At 36.4% G+C, this 24788-nt stretch overlaps 2 protein-coding genes and 1 pseudogene across 2 annotated transcripts in view; all 3 read right to left on the bottom strand.

The window, feature by feature from the left end:
- Nucleotides 1–2978: 2978 nt before the first annotated feature.
- LOC107600880 (uncharacterized family 31 glucosidase KIAA1161-like) lies at nucleotides 2979–6389 on the bottom strand. The gene is made up of 4 exons (XM_016292858.1): nucleotides 6349–6389; nucleotides 5203–5361; nucleotides 3681–4998; nucleotides 2979–3053 (listed from the first exon to the last, which is right to left on the bottom strand). Exons 1-4 carry the CDS (start codon nucleotides 6387–6389, stop codon nucleotides 2979–2981), a joined length of 1593 nt encoding a protein of 530 aa, XP_016148344.1.
- Nucleotides 6390–10896: 4507 nt separating this feature from the next.
- Nucleotides 10897–14023, bottom strand: LOC107600901 (uncharacterized; annotated as a pseudogene).
- A 3042-nt stretch (nucleotides 14024–17065) lies between these two features.
- LOC107600879 (nicalin-like) overlaps nucleotides 17066–24788 on the bottom strand; it is a 10096-nt gene continuing 2373 nt past the window's right edge. The window contains exons 2-10 of the mRNA XM_016292857.1: nucleotides 23836–24010; nucleotides 22598–22788; nucleotides 22271–22415; nucleotides 19670–19767; nucleotides 19462–19556; nucleotides 18415–18489; nucleotides 18088–18141; nucleotides 17472–17550; nucleotides 17066–17301 (exon numbers count right to left, since the gene is read on the bottom strand). Of these exons, the coding sequence (XP_016148343.1) occupies nucleotides 17245–17301; nucleotides 17472–17550; nucleotides 18088–18141; nucleotides 18415–18489; nucleotides 19462–19556; nucleotides 19670–19767; nucleotides 22271–22415; nucleotides 22598–22788; nucleotides 23836–23992 (951 nt within the window). The 5' untranslated portion in view covers nucleotides 23993–24010 and the 3' untranslated portion in view covers nucleotides 17066–17244. The remainder of the gene's footprint in view (nucleotides 17302–17471; nucleotides 17551–18087; nucleotides 18142–18414; nucleotides 18490–19461; nucleotides 19557–19669; nucleotides 19768–22270; nucleotides 22416–22597; nucleotides 22789–23835; nucleotides 24011–24788) is intronic.

Below are 24788 nucleotides of genomic sequence, written 5' to 3'. Positions count from 1 at the left end.
GGTTTGAGATTTAATGATAGTCAGTTGCCTAATATTATTACAGAAAAAAACATGAACAAAATCTTCTTACCAGAACCTAAAACCAGTTTCTGATGACTGGTCGCTTCCTGCAATTGCTACCTGTCTGATCTGCAGGAACTTGAAAACACCTGTCCATGCATTAATGACTTAACAACTACATCGTAAACTTTATAAAGTTAAAATTCATAGTTGTAAAAACACATATCTATTCAACTGGACCCTGTTGGAGTCTGGCTAGCGGCCCACCAGGTAATTTGAGTTTGAGCCCCTGGGTTTCAGCCATGCTTTTGCATTCTACAACTGCAGAAAATGTGAAGTTGCATTTCATTCCTCACTCTTGCAGAGCTATTAAATCCTGCGCTCTGGATTTTCTTCTGCAAGTTCAGGCAAAGGTGGCGGAGTGTTAAGGGAGTCCGAGACTCAGCGAGGGCATCAGCGTTTTGCCGCACAGCTTGGGAGCCTGGCCTTAGGCCCCCCGACCGCTCGCCTGCGAGGCATGGAGGCCACAGTGCTGAAAATCCCATCAAGCCGCAGTTCCAGGTCCACGAGCAAGAAAGATGAAGCATGCTAGCTCATCAGGGGACACGGCCAAGCCCTGATGCCTCTCCTCTTCTTGTCCCCCTCCCCAAAACTCTCTCCACCTCTCTTTCGCATTCACTTGCCACCACTTCCCTTCAGGGAGAGTGTTGCAAGGCCAACAAGCCGGAACCCCATGCGCTGGCCTCAGGGGCTGTCGCTCGCTTGTTGAATAAAGGAGCTGACTGGCTGATTGATAGACCCGCATCAGTCCATGCCCCTCACACGTTTCCTGGTTCACTGCCTTAAATAAGAATCCTTTGCCGGGCGGCCCGGTTTCAGCGTTCGTTAAATCTGGTGCTTGATGGATGGCACCAATTTTCTGCCAAACCCGGATGCTCCACCTAAGCATCCCCCCTTCCCTTCTCTGCCTCAGGTAAATCCCCCAGAGCCCGGGCGAACAGGAGTACTCTAAAACGGTATCAATCACACCAAAGGCCACTCTGCCATGGCGCAATGTTTCAATTATACCTCCCGCTCCCTCTCGACCGTATCGCCCTGTCCCGACACCCCCGTCGTGCCCTCCGGCCAAAACAGAGAGCTTTCCGTCTCCTCTGCAACAGGCGCCTCTTTATCTCTCTTAATTCATTTCAGGGTTATTTATAAGCAAGTCTATCATCCCCCCAAGGGCTGTACCAACCCCAGAGCTGACAGATGCTGCCAAAACCAGAGTAAGCCGCTCTCGCCTGCTAGCGCGCCGCTCGGTCCGAAAAGAATCGTCTGGAGCCCACAGGGCCCTGAGCTTTGTCAGTCTGGCGCGATGGGAGACAGACGGGTGAGAAAAGTTAAGCAGGTGCAAGCACAGAGTCTCTGGTGTGTCAGGGTCATTTGTTACCCAGCAAGGACAGACAAGTTCCCCTCAGACACGACTCGGCAGATGGGAGGTCACTCTTGCAATGGCGGGAAACCTTCGACTCGGAGTGGTTTAAGCAGCCCTGTGATGTTACAAGTCTGACCGATAGTTTCAAACAAAGAAATCTGAAACATCATCAGAAACAATCATTTTAGAATTGACAGCTTATTCAAAACAGCTTCTGTCATTAAAGGGACAGTTCACCTAAAAAATTAAAGCCAGTCGTTATTTACTTACCCTCATTTAGTTTCCAAACCTAAAGAGTTGCTTTTCTTCTGTGGAGCACAAAAGGAAAATTAAAGTGTTAAAAATGAAATGTTACCATTTCCTTACCCACTTGTTGATCCAAACCCATTAGACTTTAATTCATCTAATAAGATAATATTAAGATATTTTGATGAAATCTGAGAGATTTCACTCCCTACATTGAAAGTCCATTCCACCAAAACTTTCAAAATGTTCATAAAAATATTATGCAACTAACCCATATGAATTAAGCTGTTTACTCCAAGTCTTCTAAAGAGACTAAATCACTTCATATGAAGAATGAGACTCTTTTGGAATGGCATGAGGGTGAATAAATTATGACAGAATTGTCATTTTTGAAAGAACTGACCTTTTAAGCTGAAATTCATTCACTGACAACATTCTCTGCCTCAGCTCTCAAATCTCAATCATGTTTGTGTATATTTTTTAACCAATTGTAAATGATGACAAAATTTTAAGTTCTGGGTGAGCTATGCTTTAACTATAGTACATGGCCTGACTTAAAATTAAATTGCATCAGTAGAACTGTGCCTCTGGTTGTTACAAGAAATTAAAAGCTCCCCACCCCACCATCTGCATCTACCTAAGAATGAATAATAATTAAAAGGGTACATTTAGTTAGAAGATTTATAATCCACCATCAAAAATAAAAAGAAAACATTATCCATTCAATCAAATAAATTCCACCCTTACATCAGTGTAATTCTGAATGTCATAAAATTGTAAAATGAAACAGTCCATCATCTTTCTCCATTGCTCCCTCGGCTAATCAATGTCACATTCAATAAGCACCCATTTATGACATTTTCAAAGTTTCAGCTTCTGAAATTATGGCTAATTTTTCTCAATCTCCTCATTTCTTCAGACACTGATTTTGAGAGGCATCGCAGTTGGTGAACCAGAGTTTCACTTCGGCACAGTTCATAAAGTATGACATTACTCAAGGTCAAGTAGCACTCGGAGCAGCCAAGGTCCTGTTTCCAGCAGTAATCCCTTCCTTCCATTCCTCGTATCAAAGCTTAGCGTGCTCGTCCATCAGAACAGCTGGGTCCTCAAACAGGAATGATCCACTGTGGAGATCCTGCCCATTACCAGTCTCATTAATTAGCCTCATCTTTATTATCTCCCTCCAGCCATGACTATTGATTAAAAATTCAAAACGAAATGAAGCTAGATCAATGCACCTCTCATTAAATCATCAACCCTTCATGACCGAACTACCAGAACTTAAGTTTACCTTTCACACAAGGCCTGGTATGCGTCATCGTTCAGGCAACTCGTGGATGTGTAAAGATGCTAAATGTGGCATGTCCCCACAGGGGATCTTCATCTGTAACTATGAAGCAAGAAAATAAATCTATTAAAAGCATGCTTTTAACTACTCATTAGTACCTATGCCAGAAAAGAGTCCATGTACGGAAATGGTTTAGCAGGGCCACAGGTGCTCTAAAATGTCTCCACACACAGGAGTTATCATTTAATGTACTATTTCACCAGATGAGCTTTTTTGATAGTGATGCTCAATTTTCATTAGCTTGAGTATATCATTCAGGGCTGCTCATTTATTTTATTTGCTATGCATATCCAAATGTCCATTGATTTTAAAATAAATAAAATTAATTAATTAATTAATAAAATGAAAGAATTGCGATTCCTGTGAGGGGCTAGAGTAGGTTGGAGGTTCAGTGAATCCATGGACCCATGACCGCCCTGCCTGAAAGCCTCGTTTGAACTTAACGAAGAGATACAGCCCAATCTGCCAGTAAGGAAAATGAGGTGGAGACGGAGCAAACGGACATTCAAGACTGCTCTTTAAAACCTGTGGACAGTGGTCTTCTGACATAAAATATCTAACCAAGATATCAATTATTTATAGTATATAAATTTTATATTTTTATATTTATATATGCAATTACGAAAGGGCTATTTGGAATTGAAAAAACAAAAGTGTCTATTTTGTTACCATCTCAAGTGTAACCATGGAGTAATTAGTTAACTGGTAGCCCAGGATGCTAATGGTGAGGACGGTTGGGATCAGGGACTTGAGGCCAAGTTCATAGCCCCACACAGAGTCCCGGTCAATTAGACGGAAAAAACAGGAGATATTCTGAGAGCTGTAGCCGGACCGAAGTTCAGCGCGTTCGTTGAAAGGAATGGCCATTTCGGTGTAGCGGCGAGTGAAGGTGCTTGGGTCGGGGAGGTGGACTCGAGTTCTGAACTGCCAGGGCAAATAGTTGGTCTCACCTGCATCCAACTTGAAGGAAGAAACGCCATATTTGTGGCGTAAAGAGCGAAGATGGGATGTGAACCAGTTGCGAGCTTCTGGATTGGTAAAATCAAGGATTCCACCGATGCCATTCCACCACTTAACCAATGCAGGAAGTTGGCCTGTTGGCTCCATCACGAACAGGCCTTTCTGTACACATGGCCCAAAATTAGCAGAATCATAATTCACAAAGGGATGTGTCCACAGGGATACCAGGAAGCCATCTGCCTTGAGCTTTTGAAACATGGCAGAAGCATTTGGGAACTTCTGAGTGTCAAATTCAAACTCCCCGTATTGACTAGTATATCGATCATCAAATTCTAAGTGGCTACAGTTAAAACCATGTTTGCGTATATTCTCTGCATAAGTTAAAAGCTTTTCCTGGTTGATGTCAGTCTTATGTAAAGCCCAGGTGGACCATATTGGGTGCCGGAACATTTCCTTGGCAGGCACTTTGTTGGGTTTGGGGAAGTATCGACGAACCATGACCTTGTGGATAGAGGTCACATCTGGGCCAACGCAGACTCTGTAACTAAGTTCAGCATAGGGAGGTCTTCCAGGTGCAGGTTTGTACGGACTGTCCTGATATCGTGCCTGGAAGTACATGGTTTTCTCTGTATCATTCCAGCCCAGGTGGAAGGGCACAGAGTCATTGATCTTAATGGCAGTTGCATTGGACGAAAGCCAGTAGCGCTCCAGGATGCCACCAAAGTCATGGCGATTGGAGTACACGTCGCTAGTGACAAAAGGTTTGGGTGCCTGCTGGCCTGAGATGGCGATAGGCCAATGCTGAACAGCAGTCTCAGCACCACCATACCAGTGCGATTCATTGTAGGACATGGCATGTTCCACCGGTCGGTCTGACTCCAACTCTTCCCAACGCACACGGTAACACACCACCGTCTCCTTTGGTTTCACCGTCATAATGAAGAAGTTCACCTTGCCAGCAAACGAACGCGAGCATCGAAGGATCACTCCCTCCTTTGAGCAGGAGTCGAGATCAAGTGTGCCAGATCTGAAATCAATAAGCAAAAATCAGTTTCTTTTAGAATTGCAACTCCCCAAAAACAATGTTATGTATTAATTATTCAATATATTTGAATAATGACTTGAACCTGGCACGTGTTTAAGTACTTTTTCACTGACCCATTTAACTGGTGTCTGTAGTGCTATCAGAACGTTTTGCGGTCAGAAAAATATAAGCACCATGCATACTGACCTGAAACCCATCTTCAGGACAATCCCCCCAGCCTGGTTACGGATGAGAAAGCCATCCTTATTCAGATCAAGCAATTCTGTCTTAAGCAGGTCAGCTTTACGAAGGGAGGCAATATAGTAGCACCATGCAGTCACTGCTGCAATCACCAGAATCGCACAGCTAAATCGATTCAGAAATAATGGCAAAATATTAAATTATTCACTATAGTTGTTTGAAGGTGTACGAACTGACTCAATGTCATTTGCAATGCTTTATGGAAGTGGGCGTTAAATTTTTCTTCTGTATTGTGACATATATCCGAGTGTAACTGATTAGAGAATAAAAAATGTAGGGCATGGTCTTTGTTCAATGCATGTTTTTTAAAAATGAAAAAATTCATGAATTAATTGCTTATAAGATTCATAATATGCATTTAAAATATAGATAGGGTCCATTTGTTTTCATGCCGACTTTAAAATTGACAAGTAGTACGGCTGTAGCAACAATGCTGAAGAAACGGGGGAAAGTGAAAGAGCGAAACTACTCCTAAAAACACAAATAATGCTATTATATCAAAACTCTAATAAAATATAATTGAAAATATCCTACTGTTCCACTCTATTCAGTACTGCTGATAATGGACATTTTCACTAGTAACAAGAGGCATGTGATTCTCTGACAACACACTTTAGTTCTTCCCTAAATGAAAGAAGATTTTGCAAAGTAGGTTGAGCACCTTTAAGTGTCATGCAGAGACATTGACCGAAGAAGAAACAGTGATTGACAGCAAACGGGTATGTTTAACAAGGATACTTTTCCAAGTAAATGAATAAATCTAATAGTTAAATGCCTATCTTGCCAAAGCCTATCCTAACAAGAAATGTTTTTAAAGGGATGAAGCAATCATGCATTATCTCACAGCACTCAAGTAAACAAAATGTTGCTGATTCGGAACATGTGACTACAAAAAAAAAAAAAATTGGTTCTTCAGTCTTTGCTACCTTCATTTATTCAACAGGACACTGACAGTACATACACAGACATGTAAATAGGTCAGATAGTTGTATCACCACGTTGTATGATGAGTGAACTTTTACTAATATAGCCAAGCACTGGACACACGATTAATATTGGCTGACCTCTTAAAGAGGCTTGAATGCTTCTTACTTTAATAACTCAGGACAGATGAGACCTAGCACACAGATCATCGGTCAAAGTGTAACATAGCCCCGAGACATGCGGTAGTCCCCACAATAACATCGTGACTGGTCAAAAACTGCTTACATGGTCACATTACTATAGAATAACGACTAAGAAAACCTCTTTACAAAACAGTTCAGTAACGTTATTTTATCACAAAAGGAGACATATGAAACAAGACAAGACAGAGCCAGTGGTCGATATCAGGCAAGGGGAGTCGACTGTGAAACACACACAACAGTGTATTACCGAGGCTGACAGGAGGAATTCGCTATTTAAATGCCTAAACATGAATAGTTGCGTGAAATAACATACTTACCAGCTCCAGGACTGTTGGTTTCGTGTCTTGTTGACATGTTCCCTCGAACAAGACAATTCAAGACGTTGAACTCCGTGTCTTGTTATGGGAGGAGTTTATGTGGCGACCCGCTCTTCACACAAACTCTGCAACTCTGGGAAATTGAGTTTTACAGGCTACTCAGCGAAAGCGAAAGTGTGAATATTGCGGACTGAGTTTGTCTAACAAACTAGTCTAACAAAGAAAACAGCGCTTACCAAGTTTGTTTTCTGTGGATCTCAAAAATATGCAAAAATATTCCATGGTAATCCCGCCAAAATACCAGGTGCTACGATCACTACTTTAAAACTAAAAACTACTTTATTTGAATATGTGGATCGTTGAAGAGTGTGGTAAGCTAAAAATATAATTAAATCGTTTTTTTTCCATATTGTTATTTTTAAGTAGCACATTTTATTTTAAAGGAAGTATATTTGAGCCATTTTTAAATAAAATAAAATGTTTTTTATAACTGCTGTCATAGGCGATTTGAGTTGGCCTATAATGGTTTTGAATTCAGTAACTATTTTAACCAGTTGTTACAATAGTATTTGATATGTATTAACTGAATTAATTGGTGTGAGTTTGAAAAACAAAAGTTAACCATTTTAATGTATTTGACCTATTTTAACCTGTTTTATGAAAAAGCTTGAAGCTCAAGCTTGAATATGTTGTACTTAGGCTACTATGGTTCCCATCCCATGGTAATGTTTGTAAGACAAAATAACAAACATTTAACAGGCACATCATAAACGTTGTTTATTTGTCATGTAATGCACATTTAGATCCAAAACTACATTCTACAGTCAATAAAACGAAGCTGCACCCAAGCATATTTTACAAGGCAGGATCTCCAAACACATAACGTACCTCAATAATACACTGTGAAGTGACCAGTGTTGGGGAAAGTTACTTTTATAAGTAATACATTACAATATTGCGTTACTCCATTAAAAACGGAACTAATTATGTTACTTAGTTACTTTTTATAGAAAGTAATGCGTTACGTTACTTTTGCGTTACTTTAAAATCTGGACAGGGCTTGCTTGTTTGTTTTTCAAATAAAAAAGTTATATTTTTGGCAAATATATAAAAGCCTTTTCACACCAAAAGTGAAATGAATAAGCCTCGGGCTGAAGGGAAAGTGAATTTACGTCTATACAGTAGAATGCAGAAGAAGAAATTTCAACACACTTCAGCAATAAAAAAAGACACAAATGTAATTTTTGCTTATTAGTACGGTTGAACTGGATCGTCGAAGGTCAGAAGCAAATAGAATGGGATTAAATACATAAAGGATATTTGTGTTGTTTAACATTTAATTATTGCAGGTTCGCGTCATATTCTGAGTTGCATTATTTTTATTCATTTTAAGGAATACTGAATCTGTGTGGGGGGGGGTTTGTGAGTGAGATGAATTAATGCATATTCATATTTATTTTAGATCTACAGTAACATCTTCTGATTTCTCTCAGCATGGGGACAGGAGAGTTGTCAATCAATAATTTGGAAAAAAAGTAACTTGCGTTACTTATTTGAAAAAGTAACTCAGATATTCTCTTGTAAATTAAAAAGTAATGCGTTACTTTACTAGTTACTTGAAAAAAGTAATCTGATTACATAACTCGCGTTACTTTTAATGCGTTAACCCCAACACTGGAAATTACATTATTAAACTGACAATAAATGAAAAAAATAGATATAAAATGCCCAAACACTGTGGCTTTTAGTGCTTTGCTTCTGACACAAACTCTGGGTGGATGATGTAGTGTCCGACTTTATATGGCTTCACCACATGGAAACAGCTGTGTCCTTCACTGCAAACCAAAACATCTGGATTTAAAAGGGATAATCTCAGACATTCAGATGCATTAACAACAGAGCCATGTTTATGCTGAAACACACATTTACAGCTTAGCAGAATGGCATGATTACATTAAAAGCACTGAATCAAAATATCGAGTTATAATATGTTTGAAATCTGATCAATCTCTAGTGCTTGCTGTTAGTTAAAATTGGATGTGTAAGCCTATTTATTTATGTACTTGATTTGTGTATTTATGTATTTTATTTAGTTCGTTTTATTGTTATTTTCTTATATTGTTTTGTTTTGTTTTATTATTATTTTTTAAAGACTTTTTAAATAAGAAATGCTTCTTTAGCACCAAATCAGAATATTAGAATGATTTCTAAAAGATCATGACACTGGAGACTAATAGCTGCTGAAAATTCAGCGTTATCATTACTGGAATACTTTTTTTTTTTAAATATAGTTAAATAGAAACTATTTTTTTAAATTATAGTAATATTTTACAATTTTACTGTTTTACTGCATGATCAAATAAATGCAGCCTTAGTGAGCAAAAAATACTTTTTTATTTAGTTAGTTAGTTAGTTATATTGTTTTGATTTATTTGTTTGCTTCCTTTTTTTCTCTCAAGATTTTGGAATAAAATACCTGCAATCAGTAGTGGATTTTGAGCGTGATCTGTGATGATGGGTAACCTGGTGTTTGAAGGTTTTTAAAGATGGCATGATGTCCATCTGCTGGTTCCAAGCTGATCTGATACGATCTGTTTCTGAATATTTCCTGAGTACAAAAAAAAAATCCTAAAGAGTATAGCAGATATGAACTTGAGGACAAAATCATAGCATCTGTTCACAAACTGAGAGTGTAGTAGTCAGAAAAATACTACAGTTCAGGTATTGGTTTGGATTGGATATAAATCTTGTTTATTCAGGCACAAAAACATAAAACAATATCATAAAATAACATTTAGGTTAAACTAAAACTAATTATGCAATGCCCATGCATTTCAAATATAGAATTGCAAAAGCGTTACCCTTGTGTGTTTGAGATTGTTGCATGAGCAAAGTTGTTTGTTTGTGGTTTGAGAAGCCAGGCAGCAGGTGGCAGTGTACAAACTGCAGACGAGACTGCAGGTGGTTTGGAGTCTCTTTGTGATGAGCTCTGCATTGACTGTCCATGTGCTGTTTGTACGTCTTAAAGTGAATACAGAGCAAAACGAAAATAGTGATATACTGTAGATATATTGCTACATATATCATATTATGTTCCAATATATGCAAATATATTTGTTTGGAGCAGGTACTAAACACTCAGATATTTGCAATACACTGATTTGATCAATGACAGTGATTCTTTTGACTCGACCTCAGCTGTAGTGACACAGATTGTATTGATACCTGGATACTGGACTGATATGTGTCTTACTGGAGGTAGAAAAGAGGCAGAAGGAGTGGTTGTCTGAAAGTATTTCCGTGAGCCGTATCCTGTCTGCAGCATTCTTGGCATCAGGAAGTCCTGGGTGGCAAAAAGGATTCAGAAAACTAACCCTACACTCTTAAAAATAAAGGTGCTTCAAAAGGTTCTTCAAGCGATGCCGTAGAAGAACCATTTTTGGTTCCACAAAGAACCATTCAGTCATAGGTTCTTTAAAGAACCATCTCTTTCTTACCTTTTTATAATCTGAAGAACCTTCTTTCGCCACAAAGAACCTTTTGTGAAACAGAAAGGCTCTTCAGACCTTTATTTTTAAGAGTGTAAGTGGCACTTAATAGCCTGTAACACTGACCCAGCAGAGGTTAGATTATTTTGCTAACATAGTGAGAGTCGATCTCAACCTCCGATCCCTGTTCAGTGGTTTGGAAACAGTGTAACCGGAGACTCCTGTACAAGGCCCCCCACAAGTAGGTTGTTTATAGAATGGGATTAAATACATAAAGGATATTTGTGTTGTTTAACATTTAATTATTGCAGGTTCGCGTCATATTCTGAGTTGCATTATTTTTATTCATTTTAAGGAATACTGAATCTGTGTGGGGGGGGGGGTTTGTGAGTGAGATGAATTAATGCATATTCATATTTATTTTAGATCTACAGTAACATCTTCTGATTTCTCTCAGCATGGGGACAGGAGAGCTGTCAATCAATAATTTGGAAAAAAAGTAACTTGCGTTACTTATTTGAAAAAGTAACTCAGATATTCTCTTGTAAATTAAAAAGTAATGCGTTACTTTACTAGTTACTTGAAAAAAGTAATCTGATTACATAACTCGCGTTACTTTTAATGCGTTAACCCCAACACTGGAAATTACATTATTAAACTGACAATAAATGAAAAAAATAGATATAAAATGCCCAAACACTGTGGCTTTTAGTGCTTTGCTTCTGACACAAACTCTGGGTGGATGATGTAGTGTCCGACTTTATATGGCTTCACCACATGGAAACAGCTGTGTCCTTCACTGCAAACCAAAACATCTGGATTTAAAAGGGATAATCTCAGACATTCAGATGCATTAACAACAGAGCCATGTTTATGCTGAAACACACATTTACAGCTTAGCAGAATGGCATGATTACATTAAAAGCACTGAATCAAAATATCGAGTTATAATATGTTTGAAATCTGATCAATCTCTAGTGCTTGCTGTTAGTTAAAATTGGATGTGTAAGCCTATTTATTTATGTACTTGATTTGTGTATTTATGTATTTTATTTAGTTCGTTTTATTGTTATTTTCTTATATTGTTTTGTTTTGTTTTATTATTATTTTTTAAAGACTTTTTAAATAAGAAATGCTTCTTTAGCACCAAATCAGAATATTAGAATGATTTCTAAAAGATCATGACACTGGAGACTAATAGCTGCTGAAAATTCAGCGTTATCATTACTGGAATACTTTTTTTTTTTAAATATAGTTAAATAGAAACTATTTTTTTAAATTATAGTAATATTTTACAATTTTACTGTTTTACTGCATGATCAAATAAATGCAGCCTTAGTGAGCAAAAAATACTTTTTTATTTAGTTAGTTAGTTAGTTATATTGTTTTGATTTATTTGTTTGCTTCCTTTTTTTCTCTCAAGATTTTGGAATAAAATACCTGCAATCAGTAGTGGATTTTGAGCGTGATCTGTGATGATGGGTAACCTGGTGTTTGAAGGTTTTTAAAGATGGCATGATGTCCATCTGCTGGTTCCAAGCTGATCTGATACGATCTGTTTCTGAATATTTCCTGAGTACAAAAAAAAAATCCTAAAGAGTATAGCAGATATGAACTTGAGGACAAAATCATAGCATCTGTTCACAAACTGAGAGTGTAGTAGTCAGAAAAATACTACAGTTCAGGTATTGGTTTGGATTGGATATAAATCTTGTTTATTCAGGCACAAAAACATAAAACAATATCATAAAATAACATTTAGGTTAAACTAAAACTAATTATGCAATGCCCATGCATTTCAAATATAGAATTGCAAAAGCGTTACCCTTGTGTGTTTGAGATTGTTGCATGAGCAAAGTTGTTTGTTTGTGGTTTGAGAAGCCAGGCAGCAGGTGGCAGTGTACAAACTGCAGACGAGACTGCAGGTGGTTTGGAGTCTCTTTGTGATGAGCTCTGCATTGACTGTCCATGTGCTGTTTGTACGTCTTAAAGTGAATACAGAGCAAAACGAAAATAGTGATATACTGTAGATATATTGCTACATATATCATATTATGTTCCAATATATGCAAATATATTTGTTTGGAGCAGGTACTAAACACTCAGATATTTGCAATACACTGATTTGATCAATGACAGTGATTCTTTTGACTCGACCTCAGCTGTAGTGACACAGATTGTATTGATACCTGGATACTGGACTGATATGTGTCTTACTGGAGGTAGAAAAGAGGCAGAAGGAGTGGTTGTCTGAAAGTATTTCCGTGAGCCGTATCCTGTCTGCAGCATTCTTGGCATCAGGAAGTCCTGGGTGGCAAAAAGGATTCAGAAAACTAACCCTACACTCTTAAAAATAAAGGTGCTTCAAAAGGTTCTTCAAGCGATGCCGTAGAAGAACCATTTTTGGTTCCACAAAGAACCATTCAGTCATAGGTTCTTTAAAGAACCATCTCTTTCTTACCTTTTTATAATCTGAAGAACCTTCTTTCGCCACAAAGAACCTTTTGTGAAACAGAAAGGCTCTTCAGACCTTTATTTTTAAGAGTGTAAGTGGCACTTAATAGCCTGTAACACTGACCCAGCAGAGGTTAGATTATTTTGCTAACATAGTGAGAGTCGATCTCAACCTCCGATCCCTGTTCAGTGGTTTGGAAACAGTGTAACCGGAGACTCCTGTACAAGGCCCCCCACAAGTAGGTTGTTTTGCAGAATCAAGTGGCTACAATGCTCTCCATGCTGGTGAATTATTAATGTTTTGTCAGGGCAGTTAATTTCAAGTTAATTGAAAAATGTTGGTTGTTGTTTACAGTGCTTTTTTTTTTACCTCAATATTGCATTTTATCCCAATTGTTTTGCTTATTCAGATGTGAGTCATTCACACATTAGCAGTGAAATCATGCTAATTGAGGGAATGGAAACAAACAAACACCTCACAAAATTTCAAAACAAGTAAATAATTTATATAACACACTTTAGGAGCTATACATTTCACTTTACATCCTATACGCTACATTAACCTCTACATGTGGTTAGAGGCTTAGAGCAAAATAATAAGGCATAAATGCTTATTATTCATCTCTAACTTCTAAAATATAAATTTGCAATTATAATTTCTTTGATATGATCAAAAACGTAGATTTGAATGCAATGACATTCATTTGATCAAAAGTGTATAAAGATTTATATGTGCTGCTCTTTTGAACATTTATTCATCAAAATCATGTATGTTCAAAATATACATGTTCACCAAAATTTGAAGCAGCACAACTGTCTGCAACATGTATAATGATAAGAAATGTTTCTTGAGTAGCAAATCAGCATATTAGAATGATTTCTGAAGGATCATGTGACACTGAAGACTGAAGTAATGGCTGCTGAAAATTCAGCTTTATCAACACAGAAATAAATTACATTTTAACGTATATTAAAATAGAAAACATTTATTTTAAATTATAATGATATTACACTATTTTACTGTTTATACTGCTTTTTTTTTTTACCAAACAAATGCAGCCTTGGTGAGCTAAAGAGACTTTTAAGAAAACTTACCAACCTTAAATCAAGTGAATATATAGCTCTCTCTGTATAAAATGACTAAATTTATATACAAAGGTAATATAAAACCCCTAATGCTAAAAAGAGACCCATATAAATAGAACAAATGCTCATTTATGGCGATGAACATGTGTTAAAGTATTCAAGACGCTCTTACCGGCCGTGGATGAGGATTGTTCCTGCGATATGCAGAGGACGGTCTGGGCCGGGTGGGTTTGACCCGAGCCGGGGAACTGAACTCCTCTGAGTAGGTGCTGCTGAAGTGTAGCTGAGGACCCATTTCCCCTGTGTACGGTAAGAGTGTGTCTGCAGCTCATAGACTGATCAACCCTACCTCACTCCCTCCCTCTCATCAGCACCTCTGCTCTAGTGCTGCCATGCTCCTCTTCTCTATCTTAATCCCTCAGACCTTTCATCTTTCTATGGGGTATTCGGATTTATTGACTCAAAAACGAAATTCTGCAATTGTTTACTCATCCTCCAGGTTTGTAATGACATAAAGTTGAGTAAATGATGGCAGCATGTTTCTTTCTCTTTAATCCATTTATCACTCTGCCCTTTTTGGCTGTCACTGACTTTGAGATCAAACAAAAGGTTCAAATCACATTTGAAATTGTAGTACACACAAAGCATGTCCTAAGCAATCATATGTGATGTCGTTCTGGCCCTGTTCTGTATTACACGCTCCAGTGAGGAGAGAAAAAGAGAGCTGGCAACTGGATAATCTGCATAGATATCCGTCTGTCACCAGAATTGAGCAGCCCCAGGTTTCATTCCCCCTTCAGCCAGTGATCAATAATTCAAGCCTTAGATCCTGTGTGTCTTTTGTGGCCCCTGTTCAGCGGGACCTGACTGAGAGTTGAACAGGTGAGGTGAGATCTGTTTGTTTGTCTGGACAAATGCCAGAAATATAGCTGGAAAAATGGGGATGTTGCTTTCACACTAATATATACAGAAATATAATTATATTAAAAAAATCTAAAGATGAGTTATTTATTTAGAATACTGAGAATTTTAAAACAATAAAAAAAAAATTGGAGAAGGCAAGAATCCCCAGTTTTTTTCAATTTACTTTCTAAAGTACACTCTATGGAGAGGATAACATATGAAATTAAGAGCAAAAGTATATATTTTGAAAAGATATGGGCACCTTTAAAATCAAAGTATATATTATAAAATAAAGGAATGCATATTCTAATTACCTCTTTATACAATTCTGCCCCCTTTTAATTTATTCATTATCTTTATTCATTTAATTAATATTAATATTAATTAGTTTTAAATAATATTATTTGAATTATTTATTAGGAATTAGGTGTCATTATAAGAGTTTAATATGAATATGTGGAGGCTTTTTTCTCTATATATTTTATATGAAAAAGTGTTTATGTCTGCATTTAGTTTATTGTTCTTATTTTTATGCATTGGTGATGGGTATTATCACAAAAGGGAATAAAAAGTGAAGGAAGATAAAGTAGAAGGAAAAATGAAGAACAACTATTGGTAAAAAAAGAAGTTGTCTTTAAAGGAAATGTTTATTTGTATAACTGTATTAAATGTGCTTGAATTTAAAGACAAAGTATAAAAAAAAAGATTTAAAAATCCTAAATTTAAAAATTAAAACTATGGATATTATTATTTATTTAGCATTTAATACACTTTTGAAAAAGATATTAGCAAATGGTTGTGAAGGATAGGAAGTATTTTCTTTAAAAAAAAAGAAAAAAGAAAGAAAAAGCATCATGCAAGTCTTCAGTGTATGATCTTTCAGAAATCCTTCTAATATGCTTATTATCAATGTTGCAAACAGTTGTGCTGCTAAATATTTTAATGGCAACTGTGATAAATGTATTTTTTTCTGGAATCCTTGATGAATAGATCATTCAAAAGAACAGCATTTGTTTCTAATAAAAATCTTTTGTAATATTATAAATGTCTTTACTGTCGATTTAATGTGTACTTGCTGAATACAAGTATAAATTTCTTTACAAAAAAACATCTTACTGAACTTTTGTTGGTCTTTGAATTGTCTGCACTCAAGAATAGTGAACATAATAAATTTCCCTTTTTTTGTGAATGAATCTACAGCCATAACTTCAGAATGTTAATGTTCAGTCATTAAAGTCCACAGTAGAGTATAACGATATGATACATTAGGGGAATTTGCTCATATCATCAGAGTAGACACAATATTGTGGATGACAGTAATGAATGATTAATCCTCTATGAATGAAAGGAGTTCTTCATTCATAAGAGATAATCAAGAGAGTCATCATTTAACTGAGCAATTGGCACTTATCCACAGTCACTGTCAGCACCACAAAATATCCTCTGTGGCCGTGCCAACACAAGTAAATCAAATATCCCGTCAGCGACCTATTATGCACAGGACAGTTTTCAGGTTACTCAGACAGTTCCACAGGGAAAAATGTTACATGCATAATTAATGACACGAAATGGGTCTGAAGGGCGGTTTCTGTCAAGTTCTACTTTCTTAATAATCACTCACATAGAGAAATAACCTGTGTGTGCTGTCAGAATGAGAGTGCAAACAACTGACAAAAACATCACAATAATCCACAAAGTAATCCACATGACTACAGTTCAACAGTTAACACCATGTGAAGTGAAAAAATGTGTGTTTGGCCATAAATCATAATAAAATCCACCTACATATTTGTTTTGGACTGATTTTGCTTCTAAACAGTGCTTGATCTGTTGCGAGATGACTTTTTCACTGGAGAAAACAATATTATGAACAATTAATGATCGATTTGTTTATTACAAACACAGCTTTCTAGTTCACAAGACATTAATTGATGGACTGGAGTCAAATGGATTACTTGTGGATTATTGTGATGTTTTTATCATCTGTTTGGACTCTCATTCTAATGGCACCCATTCACTGCAGAGGATCCAATTAGCAAGTGATGGAATGTTAAACTCCTTCAAATCTGTTCAGATTAAAAAACAAATGCATTTACATATTGGTAACTTATGAACCAGTCCTTTAACAAAACAGTTATATTTATCTTTGAAACATTATCAACTGGTGTTCATAAGCTTCTCTTTCATATAGGTGTTCAGTGACAATAATTCCACTACATATAGGTGACCCAGTCCCGCTCACTCTTACTTGGCATCAGGTTCCTTTTTTAAGTGACTCATAACTTATCCATGAGTTCCGTTCTACTCCCGACATATCAATTTTACATGGGTAATCATCTAATTTAGTCTCTTTGCCTTCATTGACCAAAGTGTAAACATACAGTCAACTTCCAAAAGGATTTCTGATTGCAGAATGAGCAAAGTAGCCAACTACTAAAAGAGAGAAGTGATCTTTAATTTAAAAAAGGGAATCAAACAGAAACAGAAGAGACTGCAAGGGAATTATAAAATACAAGGTAGCCACTTTAAATTCTAGACGTGAATTCGAAAAGTTTTCAGATGTTGTAGACATCTCTGTGCACTGGTTCTTTGATGTGTCTGCTTTACTCCAGTTTATTGGTTCTTGGCTTTCACGGTTGCTTTCAGCTTAGTGTAGACATTGCCAAAGGTCTGCAAACAACAAGAAATGATTAAAATAAATTAACCAAGCCACACATTAAAGAAATATGGGATTACAGATTCTGATTACTGATAGACTTTCAATTCCAACCTATGCAGGTATAATTAGCATACTGACCCCAGATCTCTAATTAGTTTGGTATACATTACCCATGGCTCACCTGGATTGCATAATAAACTATTCCAAGGTATCCAGCTATACAGCCACCCAAAAACAAGTCAAAGGTGGCAGGCTTCACCCTAAAAAAGTGAATAGTCAAATAAAAATGAATAAAATAAAAAAATTAACAAACTAAATTAACACTAACTAAAAGAGGGGGAAAAACTATTACCGAGAAAAAACTTACACTAGAATACATTGTCATTTTAAAATGATTTTATAATAACTCTTTCTAAAATAATAATAAATGAATGCATTTTAGTTTTAGTTCTTAATACATTGTTTATTATTACAAAACTTGTTAAACTAAAATAAAATTAAATAAAAACTAATATACAAAGTTAATACACTGAATGTAGAAACTGGAAAATACAAAAAACTAAAGTAACCAAAGGAGGATAAAATGGAAAAAAAATTAAAACTCCATGAAAAATAATAGAACAATAACAACAGAACAATAAGGGATTTTAAGTTAACCATATTTACGTTGTCTTTTTGAATGTCCCGTTTCATTTGGAAATGCACCATATTACTAATGTAAAAAGGGTTTTAATGCTGTTTCAGGTTGACTTTAAAACCATCTTCAAAGCCTCAAAACAACAAATGAGAAGACTCACCTGTACATCATCATTGGTTGTTTCATTTGATCAAAGAATGTGATTTCAGGATCCCTAGAAAAGTCAGACAAAACAGGCTTGATATGTCTGTATCGGTGTGTGTTTGGGTGGCTGTGGGTTTGTAGTTTTGCTGTTTTCAGAAAGTGTGTTGGTAAACATTGTTTGAACTTTTGCTACAGCCAAGGTAAAAAGAAAAATGAATCCTGGCTCTGTGAATTTATGCGTGTTTGAAATCTGCATTTGTAAACCTGCTACAGAAGTCTTTTGAAGTCTTGCTTCAGGCTATTGATGAGGTGAAATATTTTGGCCATGTCTGTGTGTGCGTACCTTCGGTCCGGGTGGAACGTGTGTCTATGGACCTGCCGTAGATAGTGTTTGAACTCTTGGTAATAAAATGCTTTGCTGTGATTACAGGATTACCAAAGTATCATTACGGGTACTTAAATCAAAGGTACCGGATTTAAGCATACTGTAAATTCAATTACACATGGGAATCATATGGAATTCAATGATCCAGATTCCAATTTTTTTTTTTTTTAAGTCAAAAGAGTAATTGGTTATGGAATCTGTTAGACTAGACTAGTCATGCTGCATGGATATGATTCAATAAAAAAAATTCATTTGGTTGTGATTCACTAAAAAGAACAGATTCATAAGAGACATTTGTTTAGGAATCAGACTGTACTGGTTGAGCTCTATTTATAGATTTACCGAAAAGATCCAGCTAGTTTGGGGACTGGACTGATTGCAATGTATGTTTCTGATTCACAAAAAAGAACCAACTCATAAGTGTCATTAGTTGCAAATTATACTACATTACATTGATAACGCTTTTTTGATTTGGTTTTGATTCACTAAAAAGAACCGGCTCATAAAATGATTTGTTCAGGAATTGGATAGGTTGCACTGCATGTTTTTTGATTCATTAAAAAGAACTGACTCATAAGACTCATTCTTTTGGGAATTGGACTGGTTGTGCTGCATGTTTTTGATTCACTAAAATGACCCCAGCCTCAATTCTGGTATACAATACTGTGCGTTTCACACTGAATAAAGCTTTGGCAGTTCTGAATTACAATTGTCAGTTCCCAACAGTAAATTCAATACAATTTTCACTGGTGGGGCTTTGAGAGGCCGGCAATGTGAATATGTTCATTTCTGATCAAGGTGTTTGAAAAGGTCAGTTCCCACAGCAAGTGAACCATGTCAATTGACAACATACATTAATCATTCCGAACCATGTTTGGGGGGAGTGTGATGTATTATGTGACCAAAAACGATTAAGAATTTATTAATATACACTCAAAAAGGTTCCTTCAATCTAGTTGTGCTGTGTGGGTGTGTGTGTGTGTGTGTGTGTGTGTGTGTGGACATTAATGAGTGTGACTTACAGGAGCAAGACCGAACGAGTCATAATGGGCCGTAATTACAATAGTGGGTGGGTCTTCTCCAGCCCCAGGAAGTACTCCCTTGAAATGAAGCAATAAATCGACTTGACTGACAGGTTTAATTATAGCCCAAACACTATTACGTTGTACAGAAAAGGATAGAGTTGCTGTGTGTGGGTAGCTGTCATTCTCACCTCTAAAGTAATGATGGTGGTATCAGTAATAGGCTGGATGGGGGAGTTGTTGCTTACTAATATTTGGAAGGCAGTGGTGGTGATGATACTACGGAGAACTGAGAAAAAGAAAGTTGATTCACAAGACTTAAAATTAACAGCAAATCTGCTTAAATTAATATTTACTTAGTATAGCACTTGGTACACTCCAAAAATATTAATGTAAATTTATGTATATATAATTTATGCATATATAATTTCCATTTGGATTGCACAGTTTTATTCTAACTACTAAACTAAAACAAAAAACAAACAAACCAAGAAAAACAAAACAAAACAAATGAAACAGGTAAGATTTCTGTAATAGTACTAATAATTAAACCACTGAACATTTTTATATATTTTATTTTAATTTAATATTGCTTGTTTCATGTCATATTTTAACCATGTTCATACTTTTTAACAGATTCAATTTAATTGTTTCCAGAAATAACAAAATTATGCTAACTTTAAACCATCTCAATAAATACATTTTTAAAATAAATTTAAATATTTAAATAAATGAGGCTAGATGCAAAGGTAATAATAAACATTGCCTTTGAAAATAAATGCAGAAATCTCTTTCCTGTTTCATGTATGTATGATTGAGAATTTGTTTATATGTTAAAATAGTGTAATTCAAATAGATGGAAATTTTATATCCAATTCAAATACATAAATCTTAAATTTAGGCATAAATATTTACTTAGCATTGGTGTTTAATTAATAATGGTGCAATTATTTTATTTTATAATTTTATTTTATTAGGCAAGTCATTCACTCACATGCACCTACAATTAACATTTTTTTTATTATTATTTTGTTTAATTTAATTTTGTATTTGATCTTTAACCAACCAAATCACTTGAATAACATTTTTTTTGCTAAATACAGGTGCAACTCAATAAATTAGAATGTCGTGGAAAAGTTAATTTATTTCAGTAATTCAACTCAAATTGTGAAACTATTGTGTATTAAATAAATTCAATGCACACAGACTGAAGTAGTTTAAGTCTTTGGTTCTTTTAATTGTGATGATTTTGGCGCACATTTAACAAAAACCCACCAATTCACTATCTCAACAAATTAGAATATGGTGACATGCCAATCAGCTAATCAACTCAAAACACCTGCAAAGGTTTCCTGAGCCTTCAAAATGGTCTCTCAGTTTGGTTCACTAGGCTACACAATCATGGGGAAGACTGCTGATCTGACAGTTGTCCAGAAGACAATCATTGACACCCTTCACAAGGAGGGTAAGCCACAAACATTAATTGCCAAAGAAGCTGGCTGTTCACAGAGTGCTGTATCCAAGCATGTTAACAAAAAGTTGAGTGGAAGGAAAAAGTGTAGAAGAAAAAGATGCACAACCAACCGAGAGAACAGCAGCCTTATGAGGATTGTCAAGCAAAATCAATTCAAGAATTTGAGTGAACTTCACAAGGAATGGACTGAGGCTGCGGTCAAGGCATCAAGAGCCACCACACACAGACGTGTCAAGGAATTTGGCTACAGTTGTCGTATTCCTCTTGTTAAGCCACTCCTGAACCACAGACAACGTCAGAGGCGTCTTACCTGGGCTAAGGAGAAGAAGAACTGGACTGTTGCCCAGTGGTCCAAAGTCCTCTTTTCAGATGAGAGCAAGTTTTGTATTTCATTTGGAAACCAAGGTCCTAGAGTCTGGAGGAAGGGTGGAGAAGCTCATAGCCCAAGTTGCTTGAAGTCCAGTGTTAAGTTTCCACAGTCTGTGATGATTTGGGGTGCAATGTCATCTGCTGGTGTTGGTCCATTGTGTTTTTTGAAAACCAACGTCACTGCACCCGTTTACCAAGAAATTTTGGAGCACTTCATGCTTCCTTCTGCTGACCAGCTTTTTGAAGATGCTGATTTCATTTTCCAGCAGGATTTGGCACCTGCCCACACTGCCAAAAGCACCAAAAGTTGGTTAAATGACCATGGTGTTGGTGTGCTTGACTGGCCAGCAAACTCACCAGACCTGAACCCCATAGAGAATCTATGGGGTATTGTCAAGAGGAAAATGAGAAACAAGAGACCAAAAAATGCAGATGAGCTGAAGGCCACTGTCAAAGAAACCTGGGCTTCCATACCACCTCAGCAGTGCCACAAACTGATCACCTCCATGCCACGCCGAATTGAGGCAGTAATTAAAGCAAAAGGAGCCCCTACCAAGTATTGAGTACATGTACAGTAAATGAACATACTTTCCAGAAGGCCAACAATTCACTAAAAATGTTTTTTTATTGGTCTTATGAAGTATTCTAATTTGTTGAGATAGTGAATTGGTGGGTTTTTGTTAAATGTGAGCCAAAATCATCACAATTAAAAGAACCAAAGACTTAAACTACTTCAGTCTGTGTGCACTGAATTTATTTAATACACGAGTTTCACAATTTGAGTTGAATTACTGAAATAAATGAACTTTTCCACGACATTCTAATTTATTGAGATGCACCTGTATATCATACTATAATGCATAATAATACATTTGAGTGGCTACAGCAATTACAGCCAAAATATTACATAATTTTGTCTTTTTTTTGTACTCGGCAGTGTCCCTCTCACCTCTCACTAGAACAGAAGCAGACTTAGTTGCTGCAGCCTGAGTGACTTCTTCATACATACAGAGCAGCTGGTCGTCCTCTGGGACCACATATACAGGCATGAGGGTCTCCTTCTGCAGGACCTGAGATTCAGCCACCATAAAGCCCTAGAGACAGGAAATTCATTTTCTGACCTTTAGCTAATCAGGCTGGGGAATTGAGAGGTATCTAATGTAATCTACTTCCTTCGTTGATCACAAATAACCTACAGTTACTGGAAGAAACAATGAATCAGCAGCAATACATCAAGCGTAAGTGCGCATAACTGCAAGAGATGTTCCTGAATGACCTGCACAATATCCTCTGGTACTGAAGAGATGTTTTGGGGTAGCAGTATCAAAACGGCTGCTGCATTCTGCTTTTTGGCCTCTAGGTAGCGCTCTGTGGAGAAATCAGGCAGCTTCATGATCACACATCGGCGAGTCAGACTTGTATCCACAGCTGATCGTGCTTCTGCCACCACAATAGCTCCACGGCAACCTGAGGGTCAAAGGTCAGAGTCTAAATATCATGATCACCTTTGCACAGATACAATGAAATTAGTGTGTGCCCTTTTCAAATGAGTGCATTCTTAATTATATCAGGAAATGAGATTTCCAGTGGGGTGTTTTTTGTGGTTCGGCATCTTTTTCAGAACTGCATTCTAGTCTTACTATTTTTATTTTACCTTATTTTTTCTATGGGAGAAACAGAGGAACAGAAACAATAATGTTTGAAATAGCATACTGCCTGTTTCCCACAATGCATTGTGCTTGATGTGTTCTTCCATTTTTAGTTTGACAAAAAAGTCAAGTTTGGAATCAAGATTTTTTAAGTTTTTTTTTTTTTTTTTAAAGAAGTATCTTATGCTCACCATTGCTGCATTGATTTGATCCAAAATACAGTAAAACAGCAATGTTATGAAATATTATTACAATTTAAATAACCATTTTTTTTATTTTAATATACTTTAAAAATCTAATTTATTCCTCATGGAAAAGCTGAATTTTTAGCAGCCATTACTCCAGTCTAATGTACTGATTTGGTTCTTAAATATTAACAATGGTTCTTTTTATTATCAATGTTAAAAACATTTGCTACTTAATATTAATGTTGATTCTTTGATGAATAGAAAGTTTAAAAATAGAAATCTTCTGTACCATTATAAATGTTTTTGCTGTCACTTTTGACCAATTTAATGCATCTTTGCTGAAGAAAAGTAATAATTTATTTCACAAAAATACTGTTTTACTGTATTTTTGATTAAATAAATACAGCTTTGGTGAGCATAAGGGTTTTTTTATTCAGAAAATAAATAAATATTTCAAACTTTTGACTGGTAGTGTGTTTTTTTTCCACAAAATGGGATTAAAAATAAACTTCAAAACGTTTTATTCTTCTCATCCAGTAACACAAGTATTATTGTAAAAGAAATGAGCAAATAATGTGTTGTTGTAAACGCACAACTGTAGACAATTAGATATATTTATAATTATTTTATCATTTAAATTTAGGCTTAGACTATGCCTTTAAACTGTGGCGTGTTACCATGTTTGTCCTGATGTAAATTGTACTGCTGCATCCTGTACGCGTTGAACTCATAGGAGGATGCTGCCGGCAGGGCAGACGCATGCAGGAGATGCACTGACAGCAGCAGAAGTGCCGCCACTTTCGAGGTTCGAAGAGTCATGCTGACACCCCACATTTGAGTCCAAAAAAATGTCTATGAAAAATGCAATAAGGGATATTAAAAACAACTATAAACCTGTTTTTTCCAAGTGTGTGAATCCTTATAATCCAGTTATTTTATTTTGCAGTTTCTGGGCCTGTAAAGTTTGCAAATCCCTGATCGACAGAATAATCATTTTCTTTCAAATAAACTAGTATCTTGCATAAATGCCAGAATTACCTTTAAACATAAATGTGACCTTGGACCACAAAACCAGTCATAAGTAGCTTGGGCATATTTGTACCAATAGCCAAAAGGGCTGGGCGGTATATCGAATTTGTACGATATATCGATATTTTCTTTATAAGTGATTCGATATGAGGCAATACCGTTTATATCGATATACAGTAGTTTGATACGAGCGTATCTGAAAATATAGCGGAGGACACAGACTGAGCTGCTGTGGTGAAAGCGCATAATTCAATTTGTTCTAAGTATGTGACAAGCTTCATATTAAGGCCTTTAAAAACTGTTAAGACATAGTTTATCGTTTCGTTTCGCATATTAGTTTAAGCGGCTCCCCAGTCAGCAGAGACACTAGGCTACTCGCGCTATTTAATGTGTTTGAGATGTGTTGTCTTCCTGAATGCATAACACAGGTATATTCTCCATCTGTAAATGTTAGAAAGCCATGGAAATATTTCCATTTTTCTGTCAGAAGTGCATGAGCCTTCTGCTTTGGGATTCTTCGCTAGACTTCAGTGAACGAGCGCCGCCGCACGCATGCGCGCCAAACAGACAGAGCTCAATTAAATAGGAGTGCAATAATTCT

The sequence above is a fragment of the Sinocyclocheilus grahami genome, unplaced genomic scaffold, assembly GCF_001515645.1.
Source record: "Sinocyclocheilus grahami isolate Dianchi unplaced genomic scaffold, SAMN03320097.WGS_v1.1 scaffold294.1, whole genome shotgun sequence".
In the NCBI taxonomy this organism is placed as follows: domain Eukaryota; kingdom Metazoa; phylum Chordata; class Actinopteri; order Cypriniformes; family Cyprinidae; genus Sinocyclocheilus; species Sinocyclocheilus grahami.
This window is presented reverse-complemented; position numbering and strand designations above follow the sequence as displayed.

Coding starts and splice junctions, on each gene's coding strand:
- LOC107600880 (XM_016292858.1), bottom strand. CDS start 6,389: ATGATCTGTGTGCTAGGTCTCATCTGTCCTGAGTTATTAAA. Junction 5,362..6,348: donor ATCTGTCCTGAGTTATTAAA/GTAAGAAGCATT, acceptor GAATCGATTTAG/CTGTGCGATTCTGGTGATTG. Junction 4,999..5,202: donor GTCCTGAAGATGGGTTTCAG/GTCAGTATGCAT, acceptor TATTGATTTCAG/ATCTGGCACACTTGATCTCG.